This window comes from Puma concolor, chromosome C1 (genome assembly GCF_028749965.1).
Source record: "Puma concolor isolate L17-30 chromosome C1, mPumCon1.1.hap2, whole genome shotgun sequence".
Classification (NCBI taxonomy): domain Eukaryota; kingdom Metazoa; phylum Chordata; class Mammalia; order Carnivora; family Felidae; genus Puma; species Puma concolor.
In genome coordinates this window covers 35,885,175-35,912,445 of record NC_141674.1, presented here as the reverse complement: position 1 = coordinate 35,912,445, position 27,271 = coordinate 35,885,175, and the positions used below count along the sequence as shown (strand labels likewise).

At 49.5% G+C, this 27,271-nt stretch overlaps 4 protein-coding genes across 11 annotated transcripts in view; 2 read left to right on the top strand and 2 right to left on the bottom strand.

The window, feature by feature from the left end:
* The window catches only part of TESK2 (testis associated actin remodelling kinase 2), a 132,965-nt gene extending 119,128 nt beyond the window's left edge, over positions 1–13,837 (top strand). For 2 of the 3 annotated variants that reach the window (XM_025934968.2, XM_086716804.1), the window contains 7 exons: positions 275–421; positions 10,022–10,104; positions 10,344–10,428; positions 10,681–10,764; positions 10,971–11,057; positions 11,769–11,886; positions 12,153–13,837. In XM_025934968.2, coding sequence (XP_025790753.1) covers positions 275–421; positions 10,022–10,104; positions 10,344–10,428; positions 10,681–10,764; positions 10,971–11,057; positions 11,769–11,886; positions 12,153–12,877 — 1,329 coding nt within the window. In that variant the 3' untranslated portion in view covers positions 12,878–13,837. The remainder of the gene's footprint in view (positions 1–274; positions 422–10,021; positions 10,105–10,343; positions 10,429–10,680; positions 10,765–10,970; positions 11,058–11,768; positions 11,887–12,152) is intronic. The other variant, XM_086716803.1, reaches the window with a different exon arrangement.
* Positions 13,742–17,218, bottom strand: TOE1 (target of EGR1, exonuclease). 2 transcript variants are annotated; one of them, XM_025912207.2, is made up of 8 exons: positions 17,089–17,218; positions 16,273–16,415; positions 16,142–16,182; positions 15,912–16,008; positions 15,626–15,784; positions 15,112–15,371; positions 14,751–14,910; positions 13,742–14,657 (listed from the first exon to the last, which is right to left on the bottom strand). In XM_025912207.2, the coding sequence occupies exons 1-8, from the start codon at positions 17,138–17,140 to the stop codon at positions 14,037–14,039; spliced, it is 1,533 nt and encodes a 510-aa protein (XP_025767992.2). In that variant the 5' UTR covers positions 17,141–17,218; the 3' UTR covers positions 13,742–14,036. The 2 variants fall into 2 exon arrangements, with proteins under 2 accessions (XP_025767992.2, XP_086572933.1); XM_086716807.1 differs by lacking the exon at positions 15,626–15,784.
* Positions 17,219–17,278: 60 nt separating this feature from the next.
* Positions 17,279–24,878, top strand: MUTYH (mutY DNA glycosylase). 5 transcript variants are annotated; one of them, XM_086716805.1, is made up of 17 exons: positions 19,956–20,392; positions 20,475–20,579; positions 20,695–20,815; positions 21,333–21,514; positions 21,604–21,643; positions 21,766–21,839; positions 21,978–22,019; positions 22,095–22,166; positions 22,242–22,355; positions 22,441–22,538; positions 22,618–22,762; positions 22,844–22,907; positions 23,084–23,275; positions 23,379–23,515; positions 23,600–23,752; positions 23,944–23,985; positions 24,683–24,878. In XM_086716805.1, exons 1-17 carry the CDS (start codon positions 20,345–20,347, stop codon positions 24,812–24,814), a joined length of 1,761 nt encoding a protein of 586 aa, XP_086572931.1. In that variant the 5' UTR covers positions 19,956–20,344; the 3' UTR covers positions 24,815–24,878. The 5 variants fall into 5 exon arrangements, 2 of the variants coding, with proteins under 2 accessions (XP_086572931.1, XP_086572932.1); XR_015254669.1 differs by having other exon boundaries at positions 19,959–20,392; positions 20,503–20,579; positions 23,600–23,985; XR_015254668.1 differs by having other exon boundaries at positions 19,966–20,392; positions 21,366–21,514; positions 23,600–23,985.
* Positions 24,879–25,400: 522 nt separating this feature from the next.
* Positions 25,401–27,271, bottom strand: HPDL (4-hydroxyphenylpyruvate dioxygenase like). The gene has a single exon (XM_025912605.2). The coding sequence runs from the start codon at positions 26,775–26,777 to the stop codon at positions 25,659–25,661; it is 1,119 nt and encodes a 372-aa protein (XP_025768390.1). The 5' UTR covers positions 26,778–27,271; the 3' UTR covers positions 25,401–25,658.

Below are 27,271 nucleotides of genomic sequence, written 5' to 3'. Positions count from 1 at the left end.
GTGCTGTTGTACCTGTACAAAGCTATATTTTAGCATTTACCACATGATATAGTTTGTACCCCTGAATAGATTGTGATCTCTTCAAAGGAAAGGGTCTTTGTGTGTAGCACCTACCGTAGTGCTTGGATGCAGAATAAACCCTCACTAACTTAAGAAAAAAAAAAAATTAAAAACCTGGAGTCTCTATCTTCTAGGTGTTTATTCTCTAACGGTTTCAACACCAGCCTAAACATTCCTGACAAATGGTGGCTGGGTTTTCCATTCTATTTTGCAGTATATCAACTCTGGAAACCTGGAACAATTACTAGACAGTAACCTGCATTTGCCCTGGACTGTGAGGGTGAAACTGGCCTATGACATAGCAGTGGGCCTCAGCTACCTTCATTTCAAAGGCATTTTTCATCGGGACCTCACATCTAAGGTATGAAGGCTTTTCTTGCACAACTCTTTGAGACATTGTCTTCCATTACCAAGAAAGCAGTATTAAAAAAACCAATTATTAATGAACTTTGAAATAATGGAGATCTCTTACAGATTTAACATTCAATCACAGAGAATACAACTTACTACTCTGTATATTAGTATACATATATAGTATAGCTGTCCTTAGAAAACCAATCTTTCAGCAGGATTGAGTGTTGAATGTTGAGCCAGGCAACACTTAAGAACCTTAATGCTTTACTTCAATCTGAATGTATGTTGCAGGAGCAGTTGGCATGAGGAGGGTTAAGAGATTCTTGCCCTATAGGAGAGACAGCAGTCAAGGCAAATTGGGAACCTATGTCTTAGTGTTCTCTCTCATGGCCTCCAGGAAGTAGCTCTTAACTGAGAACAGAAGTTCACTGGTTTTGTCATTTGAGTGCAGGTTTTGAGGGCCATAACGTACTGACCCATTTTCTATCTGTGTGATTGAGTTTCTGCCATTCTGCCAGTTCTTTGGCATCAGCTAGTCTCTTACTGTCCAAATTGCTATGTGACCAGGTTAGAAAAGAGTTGCTTTTAGAGGATGTTGGCCATGCTACAAGGCAGGCATCTCAGGGCCAAGTGGCCCAGGACACCACCATAACAAGGCTTATATAAATAGTACTGTTTGATCATTGATGTGGGAACTGTAAATCATCTAATATGGTTTCTCTGCAAGAGCGATTTAGTCTTCTACGGAGGTTTAGAGGAGTTTGTACTTGTCCAAGAATAGCTGTCATTTAATTCTCCACCCTCAACATCTACACGTGCACATACACAGACATGCATATACATACTCCTGTACCCCTTCTGTCATGAGGGGTAACAAAGCTTGTTATCAGAGAAAGTTTGCAAAGGAACACAAGCAAGCTGTACTCTCAGAGCCAATAAGGCCTAGAGAAGTAAGTCGCTGGCTACCTTTCACTACAGTGGTTCTGGGGTTCCAAACAGCAGTACTACCCCTGAGGGGCCCTGGCCATTGGTTTATAAACTACTACAGAGAAAACAGCTTTGGGGAGGTGAGTGTAGGGCCCCTGGGTATGGCAGGGCCATTTGTAGTCAGCTACACTGTTACTGAAGCAGCATTAAGACTGGCAAGTGGTTGGGGCGCCTGGGTGGCGCAGTCAGTTAAGCGTCCGACTTCAGCCAGGTCACGATCTCGCGGTCCTTGAGTTCGAGCCCCGTGTCAGGCTCTGGGCTGATGGCTCAGAGCCTGGAGCCTGTTTCCGATTCTGTGTCTCCCTCTCTCTCTGCCCCTCCCCCGTTCATGCTCTGTCTCTCTCTGTCCCAAAAATAAAAAAAAAAAATAAAAAAAAATAAAAAAAAAAAAAAGACTGGCGAGTGGAATCCAGTGACCAACTGAGGCCTAGTTATGAGGAGTCCTTTATCTTTATTGGCACTTGTAAGGGTTAGGACCTGGAAGGTGTCATCTTATCCCTTTGTTTTTTAGAAAATCAAGACTAAGAAAACTGTACTTATTCTAGGTAAATGGGTAGGGTTGTATATCAAGATACTGCCTTAGGTTGATAGCCTTCTCTCACCTTGAGCGTGCAGCCAGAACCAAATCTTTGCTTCCTACTGAGAAAGCATCATTTCTTCCAAGGTGGAGAAACATCCCGATGAGTTATCTATGTATATATTTCCCCCACACCTACATGAGCGTCTTTTATGCCTGGCACCATGGGTGAAGAAATATTAGAAAAGGACAGTTTCTGACCTAGAGGTACTTATAGTCTGTTGGGAAATAACTAAAGAACAGCCTACAGCATTTAATAATTGAGTGTTCAGCTTCAGACCATTGGTTTTGGGAAAAGAAAGATCACTAGGTTAGGGTAGCTAGGCTTTCTGGAACAAAACTCCCCCCAACAAATTCCTAAGAGCTGATCGTATTCCCTCTGTGCCTCCAAAGTACTTTGCTCCATCATGCTAGTGTCCAAGTGTAGTTCTGTCTGGGATTGTCATGTTGTATTGTAACAATGACTAACCTCTTTGGACCTATAGGTCCATTTCCTAATGGGGAGTGGGTATCCCCTTGAGAAGAGAAATTAGGAACTTAGGAGAAAGAACTCTCCGTGTCTCTAGGCTGTGATTTCTTGGATCTGAACTGTAAGGAGATATTTAGGATACTCCCATGTTGTGAGAAAAAATGACTTTGCAACCTGGAGACAGGTTGGGAAGTGCACTGTAGGGAATCTCAAGTTCAAGAAAAACAAATGGGGGCACAAGGTGGCTCAGTCATTTAAGTGTCCGACTCTTGATTTTGTTTCAGGTCATGATCTCACTCACGGTTCATGAGACTGAGCCCAGCATGGAGCTCTGTGCTGACAGTGCGGAGCCTGCTTGGGATTCTCTCTCACCTCTCTCTCTGCGCCCCCCTTGCTAGTACTCGCTCTTTCTTTCAAAATAAATAAACATTAAAAAAATTTTTTTAAATAAGAAACTCAATTCATGAGCTCCATCAAGAAGTGGCAATCATCACACACAGGCTTTTATCAGTAGCTCTGGGAGTAACTAGTACTACACATAAGGTTTGGCTTGTAGGAGCAGCCGAGAGCAGTTTGTTTCTGCTTAATACCATTACTTCTTAGGTTATCCCTAGGAGTGTGAATTATGAATTGTACCTCTATTCTTGGTTGTTTGGTTTTGGTTTTTCACTGACTCCAAAGAAACCACTCTGGTGACTCCACCAGAGTAGAAAGCCTATTCAACTATGGTCTTAGGCTATACCACACAACTAGGAGCAGAAAATGCCAGTTTTCAGAGACTGAAGACAGCAAGAATTAGAAACAACATTGAGTGCTGGAGAGACAGAGTGTCTGTTAAGGCACCCTGTAGTAGGTTTTTTTCTTTTTTTTTTACTATAATGAATAACATCAATAATTTTTGGGAACCATTCATACTATTCTATTAGAAGATCTAGTATTGGAGACATAGAAAATTACTGGAACCCAATCTTTACTATCCATGAGCTCTTAGTCTTGTTGGGGGGACAGGTATGTGAAGATTATTACATAAGAGCTGTGGTAAAGATATGGCATCACAGGGTGATGGCAAGGGCAAGGGATGGGACACATTACAGTAAACCGGATAATCTTCTAAGAAACTTGGACTGTAGCAGCCTCTGAGCATTTTGGAGTGCAGTTCAGTCTCTGATTTCCCTGTGCTGTGAAAAGAACCTCTGAACCTTTCTTGAGATGTAGAATCAATACTTTCCTCTCTGATCCTAACTGGGTTAATGGAGTGAGTTTGTGTGAGGGGAAAGAGGTGATGGCACATGAAAGCCATTTTGTTGTTGTTGCAGAAATAGCTTTAGCTTGGAACTAACATTAATAAATGGACTTGGCATTTCTTCGCTCAGGTGGTTTTAATTTTTTTTTTTTCAACGTTTATTTATTTTTGGGACAGAGAGAGACAGAGCATGAACGGGGGAGGGGCAGAGAGAGAGGGAGACACAGAATCGGAAACAGGCTCCAGGCTCTGAGCCATCAGCCCAGAGCCTGACACGGGGCTCGAACTCAGGGACCGTGAGATCGTGACCTGGCTGAAGCCGGACGCTTAACCGACTGCGCCACCCAGGTGCCCCTCAGGTGGTTTTATTCAGTGTCAATATTGACTGTACAGCTGTTCTAGGAGACCTCAGGAACTGCTCTCAAGTGTCTACTGTGGCCCAGTTCTGAAGGGTTTGTGTTGGCTTCCAGAAAGCATTCGTGCCCACCCTTTTTGAGTCTCTTGTCAGCTCAGTCCCCACAATGGAGAGTTGAATGTATGATTAGTGTATGCCTTTGACATATGTGAAAAGAAGCCCAGTTGTTTCGATTATCTGCCCAAACTTTCATATAACAAACTTTTGCTAAGCCCTTTCTGTGTGTCTGTTCTAGGTTTTGAGACACATAGATGAATGGGATCATTCACTGTCTTTGAAGAGGCAAACATAGAAGCCTCTCTGCTATGGTGTGATGAATTATAATAGGGGTGAGGACAGAGGAATGGGAGCCAAGTAGCAGCAGTGCGTGGGCTCCTTTTTGAAGCTGAAAAGGTCAACCCTCACCTCAGGGAAGTCTGTCTGAGCCTTTCTTATGGTTGCTGCTTACTCTAGGCAAGGACAGTTTTGTTTTGTTTTGTTTCAAATTTGTATTTAAAGTCAAGTTAGTTAACATATAGTGTAATATTGGTTTCAGGGGTAGAATTTAGTGATTCATTACTTACATATAAAACCCAGAGCTCATCATAACAAGTGCCTTCTTTAGTACCCATCACCCATTTAGCTAACCCCACCCGCCTCCCTCCATCAACCCTCAGTATGTACTCTGTAATTGAGTCTCTTATGGTTTATTTCCCTCATTTTCCCCCTTCCCATATGTTAATGTTTTGTTTCTTAAATTCCATATATGAGTGAAATCATATGGTATTTGTCTTTCTGAGTGATCTATTTCATTTCACTTAGCATAATACGCTGTAGCTCTACCAATGTTGTTGTTGCAAATAGCAAGAATTCATTCTTTTTGATGGCTGAGTAATATTCCAGTGTGCGCACCCCCCCCCCCAATATCTTCTTTATCAGTTCATCAGTCAGTGGGCATTTGGGCTCTTCCCATAGTTTGGCTATTGTTGATAATGCTGCTATAAACATTGGGGTGCATGTACCCCTTTGAATCTGTATTTTTGGATCCTTCGAGGAAAATACCTAGTAGTGCAATTGCTAAGTCACAGGGTAGTTCTATTTTTAACTTTTTGTGGAACCTCCATGCTGTTTTCCAGAGCTGCACCAGTTTGCATTCCCACCAACAGTGTAAGAGGATTCCCCTTTCTCAGCATCCTCACCAAAATTTGTTGTTTACTGTGTTGTTAATTTTATAGGCAAGGGAAAAAAATTTTTTATAGGCAAGGATACTTTTGAATAAAGAAGTCTCTATCCTCTATGCAATGGATCTTGCACCTCACACAGCCTGAAAATTGGTCTGGCTTCATATTTTGTACTTTCTTTTTTTTTTATAAATTTTTTTTTTTCAACGTTTACTTATTTTTGGGACAGAGAGAGACAGAGCATGAACGGGCGAGGGGCAGAGAGAGAGGGAGACACAGAATCGGAAACAGGCTCCAGGCTCCGAGCCATCAGCCCAGAGCCCGACGCGGGGCTCGAACTCACGGACCGCGAGATCGTGACCTGGCTGAAGTCGGACGCTTAACCGACTGCGCCACCCAGGCGCCCCATTTTCTAGCCACATAGTCTATTTTGGGGCCGCATCCAAGTTAGATGAGAAATGCAAGCATTGTACTAGATGCCCTTGAATCCAAGGGCAACATTTAAGGTAGGGGCTGCAGTCACAAGTGAAAGGGTCTTATGTTATTGTACACAGTGTTGCCTTCTCCATGGACCAGGCTACTCTCTTGAGACTGCATTGCTCCTGCCATGACCTTGCTGTCCCCAAGGGAAAGCTCATCAGCCTCTTTTTCTGGGGAGGACAGAATCATTATGTGAGAACCTTTTAGAATCAGGAGACTTGGGTCTTTACCACTTAGAGTTGAAAGCTTCATTTTTATCACCTTAAATGTAAACATCTTAGATCTGCGCATCTGACAATGTTATTTTGAAGAACCATTAGGATTATGTTTGTGAAGAATGTTTTGTAATTCCTATGGTACCAGACAGACAGAAGTAGGCAATCTTTCCCTTACCCTAGGGAAGGGATACTACCTAGTATTCTCTGGGCCACCTTCCTCTTAAGACATTACTGCTTTCCTACAGCTTATAGTCTATAGTCATGGGAATGAACTGTACAGACACTTTCATTATAATATAGCAGATGCTAAGGTTACAGAAAGGACAATGCATAAGATGCTTTGAAAAAGTGGTATTTAACCCAACCTGAGGGTACAGAGCAGGCTTCTTGGAAGAGTAAATACCTAAGCTGAATCTTGAAAATTGAATTCTACTTATGAATAAGTAGTGTGTGTGCGTGCACATGCAGGTGGTGGGGCTAATATTCCAGAGCAGAGTAGACAAAGGGAATTGCATAAACAAAGGCATAGTGGCATGAACAGTACAATGGGCAGACTGGGAGGTAGGAGTGGTAGGGAATAAGAGCTGAAAAGAGAGGACTCTGATCATATACTATCAAACTTGGATTTAATCTTCTAGACAGGAAATGAAGAAAACCACTGTCAGTTTTTTTAAAGTAATAGCTTTTTGAGATACACTTCACATAAAATAAAATTTGCCCTCTCAAAGTATGTATTTCAGTGGTTTTTAGTACATTCAGCCATCACCACTATCTAACTTCAGAACTTTTCACCATCCGAAATGAAAGCCCCAGATTCTATTCCCCTCTCCCTTCAGCCCTGGGCAACCACTAATCCATTTTCACTTCTATGGATTTGCTTATTCTGGGCAGTTTAATATAAAAACAATCACACAGTATGTCATTGATGGCTTTTAAACAGGAGAGTAACACAGATTTACATTTTACTAAGGTCATGCTGGCAGGAATGAGGAAGGTGGATTATGGAGTTCAAGCCTGGACTAAGCCATAGAGATCAGTTAGAAGAGCACTGCAATATCCCAGGGAGGAATAAGGAGGACCTGGACTAATGCAAAGGTGGGGGCGGGGAGGTGTGGGGAATGAAGAGGGAGGGGCAGATTTGAAAAATATTTAGAAGCTAAATTAGTTGGAGTAAGAGTAAAAAATCTAGGGTGAATCCCAGGTTGCTAGTTTAGCTAGCTTTAGCTTTTGAGGAAAAAAGTGAGTTCAGGTTTGCATGTATGGAATTCAATATGAGTAATCCAGGAGATGTCCAGAAATAGACTGGATATGCAAATCTGAAGCTTGAGGATAAAGGTCAGGTCTGAGGATATACATTTGGGAGTCATCAGCACAAATGGAGCCTGAGAGATGTAGGCTCAAGATAGAACTCTGAGAGCATGAGATGGGAAGAAGTACTTGCACTGGAGCCTGTACAGTAGCCAAAGGTAGAGAAGGAAAACCAGGGCTGTAGTGTCACAGAAGCCAGGAGAGAAGAATTGAAAGGGAACAGGAATAGCCTCTAACTAGCCTCTAATAGCTAGTCTGTTAGCTTCAGGACCACAACTGTTTATTCTCTGCACTCCTAGTATTAATGATTCCTGAATCATATGTAAAAGTGTTGAAAGAATCAACAATGTCAACAGCAGAAAGATCAAGTTAATATAAGGACTAATTTTTGTCTATTGAGCTTAAAGCCCTAGAGTCATGTGAGAACTTACAGCAGAAACCCATGAGGAATGAGTGGGAGATAAGGAAGTAAAAACGGCAAGTGTTGCCAGCCAAACTTTGCTAGCCTAGACCCCATTAAGGACAGGCTCAGGAGATTTTGGAAAATACCACCAGGGCTAATCCATCAGGGCTCCTCCTCATTTGCCTTATCCCTTTAGAAATACAGACTTCTAAAATTTGGCTCTTTTGTTTTTCAGTATCCCATCTTTGTCTTTGGCTCCAATGCCCAGCTATTGGCTGTGAGAAACTTTATGAGGGGCAGTGGTCACCCTCCAGACCAGAGGCAAACTGGGTAGCCTTGCCCCATATTGTGGGGCCCTGATCATCCCTGCCTTAGCCATTTCTCAGCTGTTCAAAGAAGCTACTGTGAAGTCCTGTACTCCTAGATGGATGATTTGCAGTGAGTGGACAGTAGATGTCTATGAATGTGAAGATCGGGCAGAAACCACAGAGCTTTGACAAGGGCAGAGTACTGTGGCCATGTTCTGTTCCTTATCTCCTCCTCCAAGGCTGAATTTACAGGCCAGTTTCTGAGGGCTATAAAGCAAATAGTAAGTAGGACTTTAGACTGAGCCTTGGAGACAGGAGAAAGGAGTTGCAGATCAAATAGGAGGGGAGAAAAATAGGTGACAGATCTGAGCTGCCACTGCCTCATAAGCCTGTGCCCTATGGCCCGGGCTTCAGCTGTTTAATAGGCAAGCTGGCCTACGGCCCATCTTCTCATGGTCATAGTCAGGGGGTTATGGGGTGCTGAGCCAGCAGAACCTGATGGGAAGGCCAAAGCTAGGACAAGTACAAGGATGGTCCTGCTTGGAAGCCAGAGATGATGCATGTCTACTCGGGCCCAGGTTAGATGTGATGAAATCACAGGCTCCCTCCAGCTCAGGGAGAAAATAGTATGATAATGTCAAGGCCAAAGTAGGGGGCGGGGGGTGACTGGTACCTGAGGTAGAGTAAGCAGGAGGTGACTTGGCAACTGCATGCCAAACCTGGTAAGGAGGGAGGGTAGGTTTGGGTCAAATAGGGTCTTGCTGGCCCCAGAAATGTCCCTGAGCCAAGGATCCCTACTCTCTCCTGCCTTTGGAGGAAGAAGGTGGTGTGAGGTGCCTCATGAGTGAGTGGTGTAGGGCTATTTTGAATGTAGCTGTTTGGGGAGAGCCGGTTGCTGATTTGTGTTTATTTACAAGCCATTTGCGTTCATCTTTTCTCTGGGGACAGCAGCATTTGTTCGGTGAGCACATCCTGAGCCTCTCTCATGAGTTGAGTGCAGGGCCTGAACCAGAACCTGCTCTCTGTTAGACTGTAAGAGGAAGTGGCATAGAGGAGGAGTTAAAGGAGCTGAGAAGACAGAGGGTGGTGAGAGCTGGAGACGACAGGATGGAAAGGTCACTTACCTTAAAAGACATAAAATCACGGGGCGCCTGGGTGGCGCAGTCGGTTGAGCGTCCCACTTCAGCCAGGTCACGATCTCGCGGTCCGGGAGTTCGAGCCCCGCATCAGGCTCTGGGCTGATGGCTCAGAGCCTGGAGCCTGTTTCCGATTCTGTGTCTCCCTCTCTCTCTGCCCCTCCCCCGTTCATGCTCTGTCTCTCTCTGTCCCAAAAATAAATAAATGTTGAAAAAAAAAATTAAAAAAAAAAACAAAACACATAAAATCTGAGGTGAAAAGGAGAGTTGAGAGAACATTCCAAATGGAAGGAAGCAATAGAAGCAAAGACAAAGGCTTGAAGGGGCTGTTCAGGCTTCACAGGTCAGGCTTGTCTGTGACAAGTTTAGATGGAGATGTGTGCATAGGAGCAGCAGCCGGGGGTAGGGGGCAGGCCAGTTGTTGGAGCCAGATCATAGACTTTTAATGCCATTGAGGAGGTTGGTTGTGATCCTCTGGGCAATGAAAGGTAGTGCAGGCCTGGCACTTGTCCTACACTTATATTACTTTGGGTCTCTGCATTCTGAGGAAAAGAGGATGGGAGGCAGGGACCTGATAGTCCGTCTTCCTCCACTAGATTGTAAGCTCCAAGAGGACAAAGATGTTTGTTCATTGAGCTTTCTCTGGCACTTAGATCCATGCTTAGTATATAAAAGCAAAGATAAATATTTGTTTGAAGCATATGACTCTTATGGCAGCCACCCAAGATCCAGGGCTAACTCATTTCACATGGCTGATGGAGTCCCAGGTCTGACCACTGGGTCAGCCTGAGTGTAGTTTCACCAAGAAGACAAGGTGCCCTGTGGCAGGGAGGGGTGGTGGTAACACTATGGCTGGCTGGTCCCCCTTCTGAGCCACATTGTCTTCTTCTTTGGGAACCCTAGAACTGCCTGATAAAGAGGGATGAGAATGGTTACTCTGCAGTGGTAGCTGACTTTGGCCTGGCTGAGAAGATTCCTGACGTCAGGTGGGTAGCCCTAATAGGTGCTGGGGTCACAGAAGAGACTGAAGCAAAGGAAAAACGCCAGCTTCCTCCCCAGAGGCCAGAACTTGGTTACAGTTCAATCTCAGCTCCCTAAATTTGGTCAGTCTTAGTCTGTGTCCATTCTTCAGGGAGAAGAATTCCCAATGGTCAGATATCCCATTGCACCAGCCAGTGGTGAGCTCATTCTCCATATAATCTCTCCCCTCACCCCCACCCCACAGCATGGGGAATGAGAAGCTGGCTGTGGTGGGCTCACCCTTCTGGATGGCACCTGAGGTTCTCCGAGATGAGCCCTACAATGAAAAGGTGAGTCTGGGGAGCCCAGGGCCTGGTTCTCCTTAGAATCCACTCTTACCAGGAAAGTGTCCAGGATCAATCACCCTGTATGTTCACGGTAAGTATCTACATCCTGCTCAGAGCAGGGTTGGTACTTGGCAGCTACCCAGTAAATGAACTGAATGAAATACAGGGCTTAGGCCTGGGCTGGCAGACCTAAGGGACACAGACCCCACCTCTCACCCCACTGAGAAGGAAACTGAGGTCTTAACTACCCACCAGGCGGATGTGTTCTCTTATGGTATCATCCTCTGTGAGATCATCGCCCGCATCCAAGCTGATCCGGACTACCTTCCTCGCACAGAGGTGAGCTGCAGGCATAGGGGACAGTGCCACTGGGATGGGGCTGGTTTTGAGGCTATGGAACTGTTGTTACTGGGGTGGAGTTGCTGGAACTGTCTGTGTGGTTACTTCTTTGGGGCAATTCTCAGCCTCTCCTAAGCAGGCCAGGATGGGTGGAGGGATTAATGACCAGTCTACCAATGTCCCCTCCCCACCATACCCATCCACAGAACTTCGGATTAGACTATGACGCTTTCCAGCATATGGTGGGAGACTGTCCCCCAGAATTTCTGCAGCTCACCTTCAACTGCTGTAATGTGAGTGTCTCCCTCCCCTTCCCCCAGCTTTGGTCAGGGGCTGGCTGAACTCCTTTCACCTGGTTAGGACTGTAGGGACAAGCTGCTCATTACGGTTCATGAGGAGCCTCATTTTCACTGATGAGTGGCAGTGCCCACATCCCCTCCTCCAGGCCTAACAGATAGTCCAGAGCCCTGGACCAAGAAAAGGAAAACTGCTTTGTATTGTAGTCTTCAGCCTGCAGGGTAGACTTACCACCTCTTGCTTTCGATACTGATAGAGCTCTGGTCAGGTTTCGATTGGACTTTGGGTCCAGCTGGTCTTAAGGCCTATGGGAAGAACTTTTGTTAACCCTCACTTTATACAGCTCTGGGGCTGGACCTACCTGTTATGACCAAGGGGTAGCTGGGCTTTCCTCAGGTAGCTCCCAGAAACATGTTAGCAGCAGAACTCAAGAACAGAACAAACTAACGTTAAGCGTACTCTTTCGGAGGGTTCTGTGCCCAACAAGGGGATAAGACCCATACAGAAAGGGTGCTGATAGGGGAGGGTATTAGACAACAGCATCTCCCCTGACCTTAGCTCTGGGAATCATCCTCATGGCCTGGGGCCTTCAGAAAAGAGCTTAGCTGCACACCTGAATCTTAAAAGATGCCAGAAACAGACTCAAACGCCATCCTTGGGGTGGAAAATAGGAGCGCAGGGCTAATGGCTGGTGTGGATGACCACAGATGGACCCCAAACTACGCCCATCCTTTGCGGAGATTGGGAAGACCTTGGAGGAAATTCTGAGCCATCTACAGGAAGAAGAGCTGGAGACGGACAGGAAGCTGCAGCCCACAGCCAAGGGTAAGAGATTAGACCATAGTGTTTCACCTGATCCCAAGGGAAGAAATTAGGATGTGGGGCCTTCCTCTCTAGGGCTCATTGCAGGATCTCATGTCCAGAAGAAAGGCAGAGGGGCAGGGGATGATGGAAAAAGTATGGGACTCTTCAGAGTTATGACTTGGCATATTGCCTCTCTTGTTTCTCATTGGTGAAACACTTTGTGGCACAAGGTGCTGCTTCTGTTTGTCATGACTAGTGTGAGTAACCCTGGCTTGACTGTTTTTCAGGACTCTCGGAGAAGGGACCTGGTGTAAAGCGACTGAGCTCACTGGATGACAAGATCCCTCCCAAGTCCCCACGCCCAAGACGTACTATCTGGCTGTCTCGAAGCCAGTCAGACATCTTTTCCCGTAAGCCCCCACGTACAGTAAACGTCTTGGACCCCTACTACCAGCCACAACGAGGTGGTACTGTCCGCACCCCCAAAATCAACCCTTTCAGTGCTCGCCAGGACCTCAAGGGTGGCAAGATCAAGTTCTTTGACCTGCCCAGCAAGTCTGTCATCTCCCTGGTATTTGACCTAGATGCACCAGGGCCTGGAACTCTGCCTCTGGCTGATTGGCAGGAGCCCCTGGCCCCACCTGCTCGCCGGTGGCGTTCTTTGCCTGGTTCACCAGAGTTCCTGCATCAAGAGGCCTGTCCATTTGTGGGCCGAGAAGATTCACTATCTGACGGGCCCCCACCACGCCTCAGTAGTCTCAAGTACAGAGTAAGAGAGATCCCGCCATTCCGAGCATCTGCCCTACCACCTGTTCTAGCCCATGAAGCCATGGACTGCTCCAGTCCCCAAGAAGAAAACGGTTTTGGGCCCAGGCCCCAGGGAGCTAGTCCATGCCTTGCAGGTGCCTCTGAGGAGATGGAGGTAGAAGAAGAAAGGCCAAGAAGCTTGGCTCCAGTCCCGTTTTCTGTCTCAGGCGTAGGCCTGAAAACCCAGGGAGAACAGGATGGGTGAGGGGGGCTAGTCCCAGCTCACCTTGGGGGTGGGCCTTCAGTTGAAGCCACTGGGCCCCCTTATGTACAGCCTTGACTCTTCCCTGTGGCCTACAGAGCAGGCTGGCTAGGCCAAGCCAGGCTCAATATGGGGATTCCAAGTGCCTAACGGCTGTGCATGAGAGGGGAGACAGCAGTGAAAGGCTTTCCTACTTAGGGCCAACAGATGATACCAAGCTTCTGAAATCCAGCAAGGAGCTCTGGCTCCCACCCGACTCCCAATGCACTTCCCCAGACAGGACCAGAGGACTCCTAGTTCTAGTTTGCGCTGGCAGGCAGCTATTACCCCAGGTTCCTTTCCTACTCCAGGTCTGTCTTTTGCCCTTTCCTGGGGCGTATAAGCTACTGGATGGAACCTGGTGCTGACCAGGAAGCCATAAAGGGCATGGCTATTTCTCAGACCTGAAGACTGGGGAGCTTCTTGCCAGTATGTCTAAGACACTTGAATAATTGCTGTTTGCACTTACTGCACAGTCAGACCACATCACTACATTTCTATGCAAGGGGAGGGTGAGGCCGTGTAGTGGTCATGGCTCTTAGCTAACCTATTCAAAGGTCTTTTCCAGTTGATTAATCTATTTTCATATTTATGAAGGAGTCTTAATGTTCTGCCCCATAAAACTTTCAACCTTGTGGTTGGGAGTGGGGCTGGTTTTGTAGGCCCCAGGGCCTGCTCTATGTATTTGTCAACATGTGACACACCCAACTGGTTAAATGGTTTATACACGGACTGATTTTCTTCCCTTCCTGCTATGGCTGGAGCTATGGGAACAGTCTGTCCTTACAGAGCCGCAATAAGAAATAACCAAAGATGAAGCTGGTCAAATATTTTCATAACTTGTTTCTGTTGATTTTTTGGTAATACTTTTTCCCAAGACACTTTCAGATTTAAAAATAAATAAAGTTGGTGTTACAGGTGCTAGTCAGCCTTCTTACGTGTACCCTTGTTCCTCATCCTCTGGGGTAAAGGAGAAGGTCCAAGACAGATGCAGCAGTATCTCTGCCAGGACCCCACGCCCTGACCCCCCCCAACTCTGTCATTCACAAGCTAGAGGGACCCAGACACTTGTATTCCACTCTCAGTTCTTGTCCTGGGCCCTGAGTGCTAGGCAGAAGTTGTGTCAGCTGCTGCCCCAAGCCAGCTTCATCTTCTGGTTGTGGGCTTTGGAGGAACGGGAGAACTGGCTCTTGGCCACTGTGAGGGGTACAGCCTTGCCACTCAGATATACCTTGTTGTGGCATTCAGGTAGCCAGGGTCCAGAGCTACAGATCTGGGGTCCCTGGCTCACTCCCACATAGGCCATTACAAAACCTGTCATAAAGGCATCAAAACCAGCTCGATGCAACCCATCCCCAGCCACTGGGTGAGGATTGGCTTGACCTCCTGGCGCTTCTGAGGTAGCCACATCAGCTGTTTCCAGCCTTGTTGCTTTGAGCCCCATCTCCAAGTCATTTTTGTGACCTTTCTCCAAGCCAGGCTGGCTCCTAGTCTCATCTTCAGCCACTTCCTGATCAATTTCCTCAGCCTTGAGGCCATCCCCACAGACCTGCTTCACGGGAGGGCCATCCTCATTTTCCTCAGAGGTCTGTTTCCCAGGCAGGCCCAACAAAGCCCTCCGCCGTTTTTCCCTACGTCGCCGCCGTCGCCGCTTGTCCTCCACCACAGCCTCATCAGTGTCAATGATAAGGTCAATATCATGGGACCGAGGACACTGCGGTCCCAAGGGGCACCAGCCATAGGCCTAGAGATAGGAAAGAGGCTTAGACAGGAAGCCTGGGGTACGTAAAGCCCCCCCCCCCCCCCCCCGCCTCAGGAAATGGGTGGGTACTCTTACCGAAAAATTGTCACAGACACTGGTGGAATGAGGACGGTGGGTTGTAGGGGGCATGCAGCAGCGGTAGTCAATATGGGCCCTCATGCTAGTAGGATAGTTGCAGAACTCCAGGGTAAGGTGTGGGCTGCCGGCTGCCCGCTGCTTCCCATTTTCCCGCTCACTGCAACAGCGCAAGAGGGTATTGGTCCACTAGTGTATAAATTCCATAGGAACAGGGTTTTTTGTCTGTTTTGCTCACTGCTGAATCCTCAGCACCTAAAATAGTGCCTGGCACATGGTAGGCACTCAATAAATACCTTATGTAAATGAAACAGTCAGGCTTATACCAGGCCCCATCCCTAAACCTCAACCAGTTCCTCACCATTTCCGGAAAACATATTCTAGGTAGGAGGCCACGAAGCGGGCATGAAACTCAGCAGCATACTTGGTGTCATAAATGCCGGCTGGGAACATTTCACACAGGTCCGCAGTGAAGGTTCCCAAGCTCTCGGGAAGGTGTGCATAGAAGTTCTGGTACAAGAACACCAAGTCTATGAGACCATTGTGTAGTACCAGGGGCCGGCGGGCCCGGATTAGCTCCAGGAAGAGTGTCCTCACTGACTGGCTCTGACTCTCATCACCCTGGGTAGAAACAAAGAGGTCATCAGGAAGAACAGTCCCCTAGGGAGCCTCTTTTGCAGGACACTTCGCCCTGGCTCCCCTACCTGGAAAGCTCTACCTCCCTGCCTTACCCAATGCTATTCTATGTATCAGGCTTGTTTCCCCAGCCCTGTCCCTAGTGATTTCCCATACTGAGCAGATCCTCCCTACGTACCCAGCCTAGATTAGGAAGAAATGAAGCCACAGAAGGGGCAGTCTCAAGGCTGGAAACCTACCTTGTCATTACCCTTGTGGTAAGGGATACCCTGAGCATACTGCCGGTTGAAGTTGAAGCCATGCTGTACCAAGAATTGCACAGACTTTGGTTCTATCACATACTCTTCCATGCATAGCAGGGTCAGATTGAACACCTGAGCCAGGTATGAGTGTTCACCCTGGGAGAGAAAGGATCTGCTATATCAGGATTTGGGATAAAAACACCTCACACCTGATGTTCTCCAGGATCTCAACCCTCCTCCCTGCCAGCCAAAGACCAGGGATAGATGTGAGATCAGCCCATACCTTATCTGGCTGCTGCTTGAAGCAGGCGAGGCCCAGGGAGAGAATAGAACGGGTCCTGGCAGCATGACACACGGACTTGTAACGTTCCTCGATGCACCTTGGGGTTGGGTTTAGGGGGTGGCTGTGGCTGGGAGCTAGCCCTCAAACCACCCAGGACTGTGAATTCTACTCCAGGGATGAGGTCTTCCCCTCCTGCCAAGGCTGACACTAAGATCGGGGCTTATACTTACTGGTTCAGCAAACTCTTCCTGTCCCCAAGCCCACTCAGTTCCTATGAGTGGGTAAAGGGAGAGTTGTGTTAGGTTCCCAGCACCAACCAGCCCTTTCAAACTACCTGTCCTCCCCATTCCCCAACCCTCACCGTGTCCACAGCCACGAAGCTAGCTGTCTTTATGGCCAGCAGGAGGGATGGCCACATCTCCTTGAAGTTGTCACTCTGCACATCCACCACAGGAACCTGGACTACTAGCTCCTCCCCAGATTTTGTGGTTTTGCAGACACCACCTGAGGGTAAGGAGAGCAATGGATGTTAATGCTCAGGCAGGGGTCCAGGGAAACCAATACCAAGGCAGGCCATGGCTGGGGGCGGAATGTTGGGGGGCAGTTTCCATTAAGGCAAGAAATGGCAGCTTTCTCCTCAAACCCTTTGTACCATACATGCTCTGCACACAGGCCTTGAAATGAGCAGTACCCTGAATTTGGGGAGAGAAAGCCTGCGTCTTCCAGTGGTTTATGTGAGCTTTTGGGAAAATAACTTCTCCCTTCAGCAACACAATCCGCAGAAGAGGAAGGTCGGACTGTGGCCCAGTCCGATCTGTGCCCCAGTAGCCAAAAGCGATGGTAGCCACTATGCCCCAGAGCCTCATAAATAATTCCTCACACCCAAGCCCCCAACACGTCCCACTTCTTTGGACCACGACTCCCAATCCGCTACACTTAACCATGAGCCTTAGACTACATCTCCCGACATGCCCCCACGGTCCCCGTCTAAGCTCCCAACATGCAAGGCTTTTGCAGCCGAGCTGCGGTGCACACCGGGACTTGTAGTCTCCTCGTGGCTGGTTCGGGGGTGAGCTAGTTGAACGTTGGAAGTCAGTTTCTAGAGCCGTAAGCCCGAGGCCTTCCCCTTGCCGGAGCGCACAGAGTTTTAAGGAGGAAGCCCTGGGAAGCCACTCACCATCAGAGGCCGCTGGGGCTGAGACTGCGCCATCGTCACTGTCGGCGGCCATGACACGGAGGGCCCCTCGCCTGAGTGGTGTGTGGGGGTACTCGGGACTTCCGCTTCGTTTCTCCGCGCGGCTTCTGCTGTAGGGACCGGGGCGGGGCCTGCCCCCGCCCCGAGTCGCAGACGGGTCTGACTTCCGTTCACACGACCCGGGCCTGGCGCGGTGGAAGTGTCCCAGCGCGCGCTTGGACCTCTTTGGCTGGCACAGCGTGGATTGGAGCCACGCCCTCTGGCGTGCGTCGGAAGCCGGGCCTTGGAGACTGCGTGGGAGGTAGGTAATTCCTTCCCCGCATGCACCTTGTGGGAACGTGGGCGGTAGCTTTACGCTGTCTTCGTCCGCTCTGCCCAGGGTTGAGGATGGGGTCCGGGCTCCCCAGAGGAGGTGGCGCTACCCCGGTGCAGCCTAAAGCACGCATAGGAGTTATGCAGAGACGGGAGTGTGGGGGAAAGGATATTTTGGGAATAGGCAAGTTCCCAGGGAGGAATGGGAGCTTCGTGTCCAGGAAGTGAAAAGACGGAGAGGGGGACGCGAGACGAGGCTGCCAGAGGGATTAGAGCCACCGACTGGCTAGGAAGCCTTTGAAATAATATAGGGAAGTGATAATAAGGACTTGAGTTAAGGCTCCGGCAGTAGGGACGGCGAGGAAGGGACAACTTGTAAGCACTTAGGAGGTATATTTGACCTAGAGGGTGATTGGACTTGACTCCTGATACCGCGAGAGACCTGTTCTTTCTCAAAGGCTCCCGTTCTCATCTCTGGACCCACAAGGAGTCAACCCTTTCGTTAGTTAGTCACTATTTCTAGCTCATCTTCAACTTTTCTCTCTCTACTGAGTCTTTTTCATCATTATTCAGAATTGTTTGGGTTTCTCCCATCCTGTTGTTTATCGTATACAGCTTACTTAGCACTGTGCTAAGCTCTGGGGACTCAGTGGTCAACAAGAGACTCAGTACTTGCTCGTGGAGTTTTATAGTCAAGTGGGGGAAGCAGACAGTCATCAAACAAACACAAATGTAAAATTACAATTAGTGTAAGAGGAAAAATGGAGAATTACACAAGAGGATAATACTGGGGGCTGATTTGGACATTTAAGTCAAGACCTGAAAGAATGAATAACTGTTGGATGAAGCACAGGATAAGAGCTGTCCAAGCAGAGGGGAAGGATTGGGTGAGGTGTCAAGGTGGACAGACACCTGGATGATTGAAGCAACTATTTAGGCAAACAAATGGCTGGAGCAAAGTGAGTGAGGAGATGAGGAAGGTGGGGATCTTTGGAGCTTACAGAACTATTTTAAGAGGATTGGCTTTTCAGAGCAATGAGTGTGACAGAGTGTCCAGTGGCTTACAAGGTACTTAGTGATTCTATGCCCCCCACCTTCTTTACCTCTTTGACCTCATCTACTACTTATCCTTCCTCAGTCTATTCTAACCACACTGGCTTCCTTATTATTCTGCAAACAGGCACCTTCCTTAGGGCTATTCCACTAGCTCTTTTTTAGTATGACTTTCCCGTGGCTAGAACATGGCTAACTCCTTTAACTGCCATAAGTCATTGGTCAAATACCACTTTAATAAGGCCCACCATGACCATCCATGTGCTTTAAAATCGCAACATTCCACCACCACCACTCCTATTTCCCTTCACATATTTTTTTTCTGTGTATCCTAGTATTTACCACCTGACAGCCTATATAATTTACTTATGTGCATTATTTATTTTTTGCTCTCCATTAGAATACAAGTTCCATGAAAACAGGAACCTTTGGTGTTTTATTTCTGAAATATTCCAAGTACTTAAAACTGCTCAGCACAAAGTAGGCACTACATAAATATTTATTCAGTGAATTAGTGGGAAGCCGTTGAAAGTTTTAAGTAAGAAAGTGACACGATCATGTCTTATAAGATTGCTTTACTCTTTGGAGAATGGATTGTAGAATGAATTACGGAGCTAGTGAGTTTGGTGAAGGAAGTTTGGCTATGAAGGGGAGAGTGGGTGTTGTAAAAGGGATTGAGGAGCAGGGCCCTGAGCTTGGACAGTTTAGGAGAGACCATTCTTTAATGGGAGGAAGGAAAAGGAGAATGCAGATAAGTGTAGAGTGTAGCAAATCTGTACATTCATTTTTTTTTTTTTTCTCTGAGGGAGCAAGCAAGCTCTTTTGATGAAAATGAGGTGATGAAGTTAAGTTTTAAGGAGAGAGTTTGAAGCTTCAGGGACTGCAGTATAGCACAGCACAAGAGTGCAGTCTCTGGAAGCAGACCTTTAGGGTTTGGGTGAACAAGTTGCCTAATCTCTACAAGCCTCAGTTTCCTCATCAGTAAAATGGAGGTAATACTAGAAAGTACCTAATGGAGTCATCTGGAGATTGTACGAGAAATTGGTAAAACACTTAGCATAAGGTCTGGCATATGGCAAACCTTCACTAATTGTTAGCTATATAGAGAAAAGTGCACCAAAAGAACAGTAAGGGAGTAGTGAAGATCAATTTCTCATTGAAATTGAGACCTATTTCTCATTACTAGTGGCCAGCCAGCTATGATTTACTAGATCAGGAAAAGATTAGGAATAAAAAATAGCTCATCCCCTCCCACCACCACGCCAACTTGCCATCTGCTCTCAGGCAAATCTTTTACCATCTCTGGGGCAGCTGGGTGGCTTAGTTTAGTTAAGCATCCAACTTCGGCTCAGGTCATGATCTAGCGATTTGTAGGTTTGAGCTCTGGATCGGGCTCTGTGCTGACAGCTCAGAGCCTGGAGTCTGCTTTGGATTCTGTGTCTCCCTGTCTCTCTGCCTCTCTCTCTCTCTCTCTCTCTCAAAAATAAAAACAAACATTAAAAAAAAGATATTTTCTTAATATCTTTAATGCTTATTTTTATTTTTGAGAGAGAGAGAGAGAGAGAGAGAGAGAGAGACGGAGCATGAGCGGGGAAAGGGCAGAGAGAGAGGGAGACACAGAATCTGAAGCAGGCTCCAGGCTGTCAGCAGAGTCTGACGTGGGGCTCAAACTCATCAACTGCGAGATCATGACCTGAGCCAAAGTCAGACGTGCAACTGACTGAGCCACCCAGGCACCCTAAAAAAATATCTTAACATCTCTGATCCTTGGTTTCTCCTTTCTGCAGAATGGAGGTTGGATTGCATGACTGCTAAAGCCTGTTTCGGTGTAAATGTGCCACATCTCTGAGCAGATAAACTTCCTACCTGCCCCATGCTCTTAGACATACCTAAAGAAGCCCTGTCCACACACGCAGTCACAGTAAACATCAGGGACACACGTACAGGTGCTCCTGTACAGCCCCCAGCCCAGCCCCAGCCTCTTCTTTTGTGTGTGTCTCCAGGACTATGCTAATGTTGGTCCCTCTGAAGTCACTTGCAGAAACAGCCCTACTGGTCATACCTCAGTGCCACAGCCAGCCAAGAGCAACCCCATGAGCATCTGGAGAGTAAGAAAAGCTAGACACTCTATAATAAGTGCTGTAGAGAAAGTGGCTATACTCCCTGAAGTGCCCCAAGATTCAACCTCATTGTGACAGACTACTTTGGGCCTTTCTCTTCTAGGCCATCATGAAGAAGCCACGAACCGCTGTGAGGAGTTGTCGCCAGAATCAGGCGTCTGGCCATGAGGGAAGGGAGAAGCAGGTCCTTAGCAGCAGCCAGGTCAAGCCTTCTACCCCTGATGGTGAGGAGCTTGGTCTGAGTCAAAGGTGAAGGGGTTGGTTTCGTTGGCCATGAAAGAAAGGTCGATTCAGGCTGGGAAGACAGCGTGGTTGTGCATCAAGGCTTCAAGGGACTAATTACGATCTAATTCTGACTTTGCTGTGTAACTTTGGGATGATTTCTCTGAGTGGCTGCTTTCTTACCAGTGACGTGGAGTGGTAGCTTGTGTATTTCCTTCCTCCTGTGGCTTTTGTGGGATCAGATGAGTTTATGAGCCTGAAAGTGTTTTGTAAATGGGAAAGTCCTGAACAGGTACACATTATGCTTGGCTGAAACTGTTGGATTTTCATCGTGACCCAGAGACAAAGGAGCCAGCACTACCACCCTAGGAAAGTTAAGGCTAGAAATTTGGTTAAGGTTACATACACAGCATTTTGGTTTGACTCCAGGTTCAAACCTTAAGCAAGGGTTTGGGGGAAGCACTAAGGTGGAGCAGCCAGACTACAGTGCCCTGGGTACCTGGTGCACTGTCCGTGCAGGAACTATGCCTAAGTTTCCTGAGGCCCCAGCAGGCTTGGCCAGGCGGCAGAAGGAGGTGGTATTACGGGCCTCTGTCTCCCCATACCATCTATTCAGAGACACAGCCGAGGTCACAGTCTTTCGGGAGAACCTTCTGAGCTGGTACGACCGAGAGAAACGGGACCTGCCCTGGAGAAGGCGGGTAAGCAGGCTAGGGGGCAGGGACAGTGGGGTGGGGGGTTAGTGCCAGGCCCCCTCCACACTAACTCCTTGTCTGGGATGCATTGGCAGGCAGAGGGTGAGGTGGACCCTGACAGGCGGGCGTATGCTGGTGAGTGCATCTCCTGAGAACAGGGCTGCTTTGCCTGGATGCCCACTGGTCTGGGGTGTAGGGGCTGTGGGCTGGGAGCAGGGCAGCTCAGCAGTGCCCTCATGCCAACCCCTCTCCCCCAGTGTGGGTCTCAGAGGTCATGCTGCAGCAGACCCAGGTTGCCACGGTGATCGACTATTATACCCGATGGATGCAGGTGACTTCAGGGAAAGAAGGGAAGGGTCATTGAGCCAGACCCCAGAGAAAGCCTAGCCTTTGGGGTGGGGGTAAAGAAGGCTTCCTTCACCTCTCTCACCCTTGACCTTACTTCCTTTCGATCACCTTCGGGCTCTAGAAGTGGCCAACGCTGCAGGACCTGGCCAGTGCATCCCTGGAGGTGAGTGCCACCCTAAGGTAGGGGGAATGGGGACAACTGAGGACTGACCACTGATCTCTCTGACTCTACCCATAGGAGGTGAACCAGCTCTGGGCTGGCCTGGGCTACTACTCTCGAGGCCGGAGGCTGCAGGAGGGAGCCCAGAAGGTAAGGGGGAGACAGGGAGGGTGAGCCCCAGGGCCTCAAGTAGCACATAACCTTGAGCCTTCCCACCCCAATCAGGTGGTAGAAGAGCTAGGGGGCCATGTGCCACATACAGCAGAGACTCTGCAGAAGCTTCTGCCTGGCGTGGGGCGGTACACAGCTGGAGCTATTGCTTCCATTGCCTTTGGTCAGGTGAGTCCATAGCCCACCCCTACTTTGTGTGTGCCCACCCACCTTCCTCCCAGACCAGGCTGACTTCTGGATTCCTCTGTGCCAGGCAACTGGTGTGGTAGATGGGAATGTAGTACGGGTGCTGTGCCGTGTCCGAGCCATTGGTGCTGATTCCGGAAGCACCTTTGTCTCCCAGCAGCTCTGGTAGGATATTGGGGTAATAGGGGAGACTGGGAAGGGTGTCTCCAAAGTGTCTTTGGGTTACAGCAATGTTTCCTTGTAGGAGCTTAGCCCAGCAGCTGGTAGACCCAGCCCGGCCAGGGGACTTTAACCAAGCAGCCATGGAGCTGGGGGCCACAGTATGCACCCCACAGCACCCACGCTGCAGCCAGTGCCCTGTGCAGAGCGTGTGCCGGGCACACCAGAGGGTGAGCCATCTGGGGAAGGGGCAGGCAGGGGTCCTAGAGGGTGACCCCCTTCCCTATGACACCTTGCCTTATGCCTCTTAGGTGGAGCGGGAACAGCTCGTAGCCTCACAGAGCCTGCCAGGCAGTCCTGATGTGGAGGAGTGTGGTAAGTACCAGCCCCAGCCCTTCACTGCACTGTCATGGAGCTGCTTGTGGAAGCATCATTCTAGTTAATCCTACAACTTGAATAAGATTCTGCAGAGCTGGGCCACGGCCGGCTCTCTGGGGTTGGCATCTAAGTTCACCTAAGCCTGAGTGGGGCTTTGGGATCTCTCTTCCCAGCTCCCAGCGCTGGACAGTGCCAGCTGTGTGCGCCTCCCACAGAGCCCTGGGACCAGACCCTGGGAGTGGCCAACTTTCCCAGAAAGGCCAGCCGGAGGCCCCCCAGGGAGGAGTGCTCTGCCACCTGTGTTCTGGAGCAGCCCAGGGCCCTTGGGGGTGCTCGAATTTTGCTGGTGCAGAGGCCTAAGTCAGGTACCTGGATCCTCGGAGTGGAGGGCAGTGGCATGAGCAACACGGAAGAAATGGAGGAGTCAGCAGCTAAGGCCCAACCACACCTGGCTGTCCTTCCTCTCAGGTCTGCTGGCAGGACTGTGGGAGTTCCCATCTGTGACTGCAGAGCCCTCAGGGCAATGTCAGCATGAGGCCCTGCTTCGGGAACTACAGAGTTGGGTTGGGCCCCTCCCAGCCACCCACCTCCAGCACTTTGGGCAGGTGAGTGACCAGTGGAAGGAGCAGGAGTGATGGCTTTGTGGACATATCCACAGGCCTGTTTCAGTCCCTTGACCCTCCCTTCAGGTGGTCCACACCTTCTCTCACATCAAGCTGACATATCAAGTATATGGTTTGGCCCTGGAAGGGCAGATCCCAGTGACCACCACACCACCTGGAGCTCGCTGGCTGACCCGGGAGGAGTTTCACACCGCAGCTGTCTCCACCGCCATGAAAAAGGCACTACCTGTGTTGTCTTCATTGTACCTTTTTGTGCTTCCTATATGTTCTATGTGAACCTATTACTGTGTAAAAGGAAAAAACCATATTTTAAACAGATGTACTAGGGCATGAAGTTGAGAGAACAAAGGGGTCTGGCTCTTCTGGGGAAAGATGCCAATCCTGCACTCTCCCCCTCTGTCCTTGGCTAGGTGTTCCGTGTATACGAGGGCCAACGGCCGGGGACCTGCAAGGTGAGTCTCTTGGCCCTCACCCAGGCATCTCTCCCCGGGCCCGAATCCACAGGTTTTCAGTTGAGTTAAATGACACATGTTTGGATGAACATTATCCACACCAGGCTTCACCATAGGGAGAGGAACAGTTCTTATCTTGAAACCTTACAGTCTAGGGTCCAGGGTGGAAAGGGAATAAGAACAAATGATGTTAACAACAGGGTCACAGGTATGTGAAATGCTTGTACCAAGTTTTGTGGTTTATAAGGTGGAGAGCTTTCAGTTCTATCTGGGAGGCAAGGATCAGGAAAGGCTGCTTAGAAGATGCAGCTGGTAATCTGGGTTCAAGAAATGAATCATTTTCTCCAGGTCTGGGAGGGGAATCAGCAGTAAGAATGTTCTTTCCAGGCCCAAGAGTAGCATGAGCAAAGGTGCCACAATGCAGTCTGCAGTGCTCAAGGAGCTGTAAGCATAGCAGGGTCTGTGCAGGCCAGTCAGGGCCATGAACACCAGGCCACTAAGGCATTTTTGGTGGAGAGGAGTGAGGTTTGTATCTTAGGAAGACTACCTTGGGCTGCCATATAGAGTTGATAGAAGAGGTTGGAAGCTTTACAACATTCAGGCTAGAATCTGAGCTCTATCACTGCAATGGGGAGAGGGGTGGAAGGAGAGGACTCTGTTGCCCCCTTAGTACCTCCTTCTTTTGGCTTCTGCACAGGGTTCCAAAAGATCCCAGGTGTCTGCTCCATCCACGCAGAGAAAGCCCAGCCCAGGCCAGCAAGTCCTGGATAGTTTCTTTCGGCCCCACCACCCCACTGATGTATCCAGCCTCAACAGTATGGCGCAGTGACACCGCCGGAGCCCCTACTTCTTGAGAATCCTGTTGTTTAATAAAGTGCTTATTTTTGTAGTCATTTTGGAGACTTCCTGCCCTCCTCCTAGTCCTCTCATTCTTTCCCTCTGGGGATCCCAGAAAGTGGTAAAGTCCTGCTTGGTGCTGACTTCTGGCCAAGCTCCCAGCCAGCCCTGGGCAGTGGAGGTGGGCATTCTGTCCAGAGTGATCTGTCCTCCCCTAACCTCCAAGAGAGAAGGAGAAGGCAGCTTTAGGGGGCCCCTGCCAGTGGCTGACACCCAACACCCTTGGTCCAGGTCTTTGGTCAGCTCTGACTGGAGTAGTGGTATTGTCTTAGAGCAGGTGGTTGGGCTCAGCCCTGACCCAACACTTCCCCACCTGCAGAGGCTGCTCCCTGGGGAGAAGGGAAACACAGGGAGGATTTGTTCTGTCATAAATTCCTACCTCAAATACTAAATTTATATCTGTATTGTTTCCTATGTAGTGAAACAATATAGAAAATCAGGGAGTTAATAATAAAATTAGGGGTGGGGTGAAGGGAAATGGGATCAGAGGTCACAAGGAAGGTTCAAAAGTATTGATATATTCTGTTTCCTAATTACGTAATTCCTTTATTCTTTATATCTTGCATATATATTAGTTATAGACTATGTAAGAATATTTCATAGTTTAAAAGAAAAAATAAAATCCCACCTCTTTGGCACCCCAGTGAGAGATTCAAGTTCTGGCAGGTATGGCCCTGGGGACAAAGCCCTCTCCACTCCAAGCCTCCATGGGTGTTTCTCCGTTGCAATAGGCCCTGTGCTCCAGGACAGGAGGGTGAACCCAGCCCCAACCCTTCTCAGGTTTCTTGGTTCCTGGAGGCTTGCTCCTCCTGCACCGACTGCCACAGGGCCCGGATGTTGCCCTGGCCAAAGCCTGTCGCCCCCTGCCTCTGAATCAGCTCCAGGAAGAAGGTGTCCTCTGGAAAGAGAGACTTGGTGAAGACTTGAAGCAGAAACTTGCCTTCATCGCCATCTAGCAGGATCCCCTGTCGGGCTAGCCGGCTAGGCTCATGCCCAGCAGCTAGGATTTGCCTTTCCTTGCCCGGCTGCTGGTAGTATGCCTCAGGAGGAGCCAGGAGCTGGCCCCCCGCCACTGCTACCCGTTCAGTGGCTTCTATTATGTTCGGCGTGTACAGCCCCACGTGCTGCAGTCCTGGTCCCCTGTGCCGGGCCAGGAACTGCTCCACCTGGTCCTGTCCACTGGCAGCCCCTGGCAGGGACTCAGCCAGTACAAGGGTGGGGGCAGAGCTGCCTGGCATGGTCTGCAGGGCGGTGAGCTTCAGTCCCCCTGGCCCAGATCCTGCTGTCACCTCGAGGCCCAGCTCCGGATCCTCACCTGGGCTCAGTGGCAGGTGGCGAAAGTCTAGGCAGTCGTGGAACCAGCGCATCAATGTTGGGGAGCTGCCACAGGTGCAGGCCAGGGTCAGGTGGTCCACGTGGCTGACCCAGCCTGGGCGGGTTGCACAGGGCACAGGCCTGAAGCCCGGCAGGAAAGGCCCTCCGAAGCCGGCGCGCTCCAGCAGAGTCAGGCTGAGGTTGCCCACAGGTGATCTGACCACGGCATAGGTGGCGGTGCCCTGAGAATCCCTCACGCTAACAGGGGGCACCGGCACGCTGCAGCCCCGCGCAACCAACGCCCGGGCGGCAGCGCCCGTATCCACCACGTCGAAACACAGGTTGGTGGCGCTGGGCACAGCATGACGTGGGTCCAGGCCGTACAGGGGCTCCTGGGGCCCAGCGCCCTCGTTCACCAAAAAGACCGCGTCGCCGCTGCGCAGGGCCAACTGCCGCCAGCCGTCTGCTTCCCGCACCGCCAGGGGCTGGAACCCGAAGAGAAGCTGCAGATCTTGGGCAAGGGGCTGCCCCGCGGGCACGTGGAAAGCGATGTGGCACAGACGACGGGCGGACGCGGCCATGGCGGTCCAGATGGTGACCCTGCCTGTCCTTCTCCTGGGGCCGTTCACCTGTCCTTGAGAACTCCCGGACTCTTCGTCCCAGGCTTGTCGTCGGAAGCCTGTGGAGTCCAGTTTTTCCCGCAGAGCGCGTTGCTCGCTCTTTTCCGGGGAGAAGTCACAGACCCGACCCCCTTAGGGGCTTGCGGTTCTCCCTGCCACGCCCTCTGCAATCCGGGTCTGCCTTGCGACCACCCGGTCTGCGCTGCGCTTGGTGAAAACCGCGTGGAGCCAGAGCTAGGGCGGAGCAGGAGGGAGGGGGCGGAGCCCGGGACTCTGCAGACTTTTCCCCTCCCGCCCAGACGCAGTCGCCGAGGGTACTGTAGGGACGCAAGGCTGCTCTTTCCCAGAGCCTCTGGCTGGGCCACACCCTTTGGCACTGAGCCTCCCTTCTCCGCCCCCGGAGATCACAATAGCTGCCTTCATTCGGTGCTGGACGCTGGGCTCTCTCATCCTTT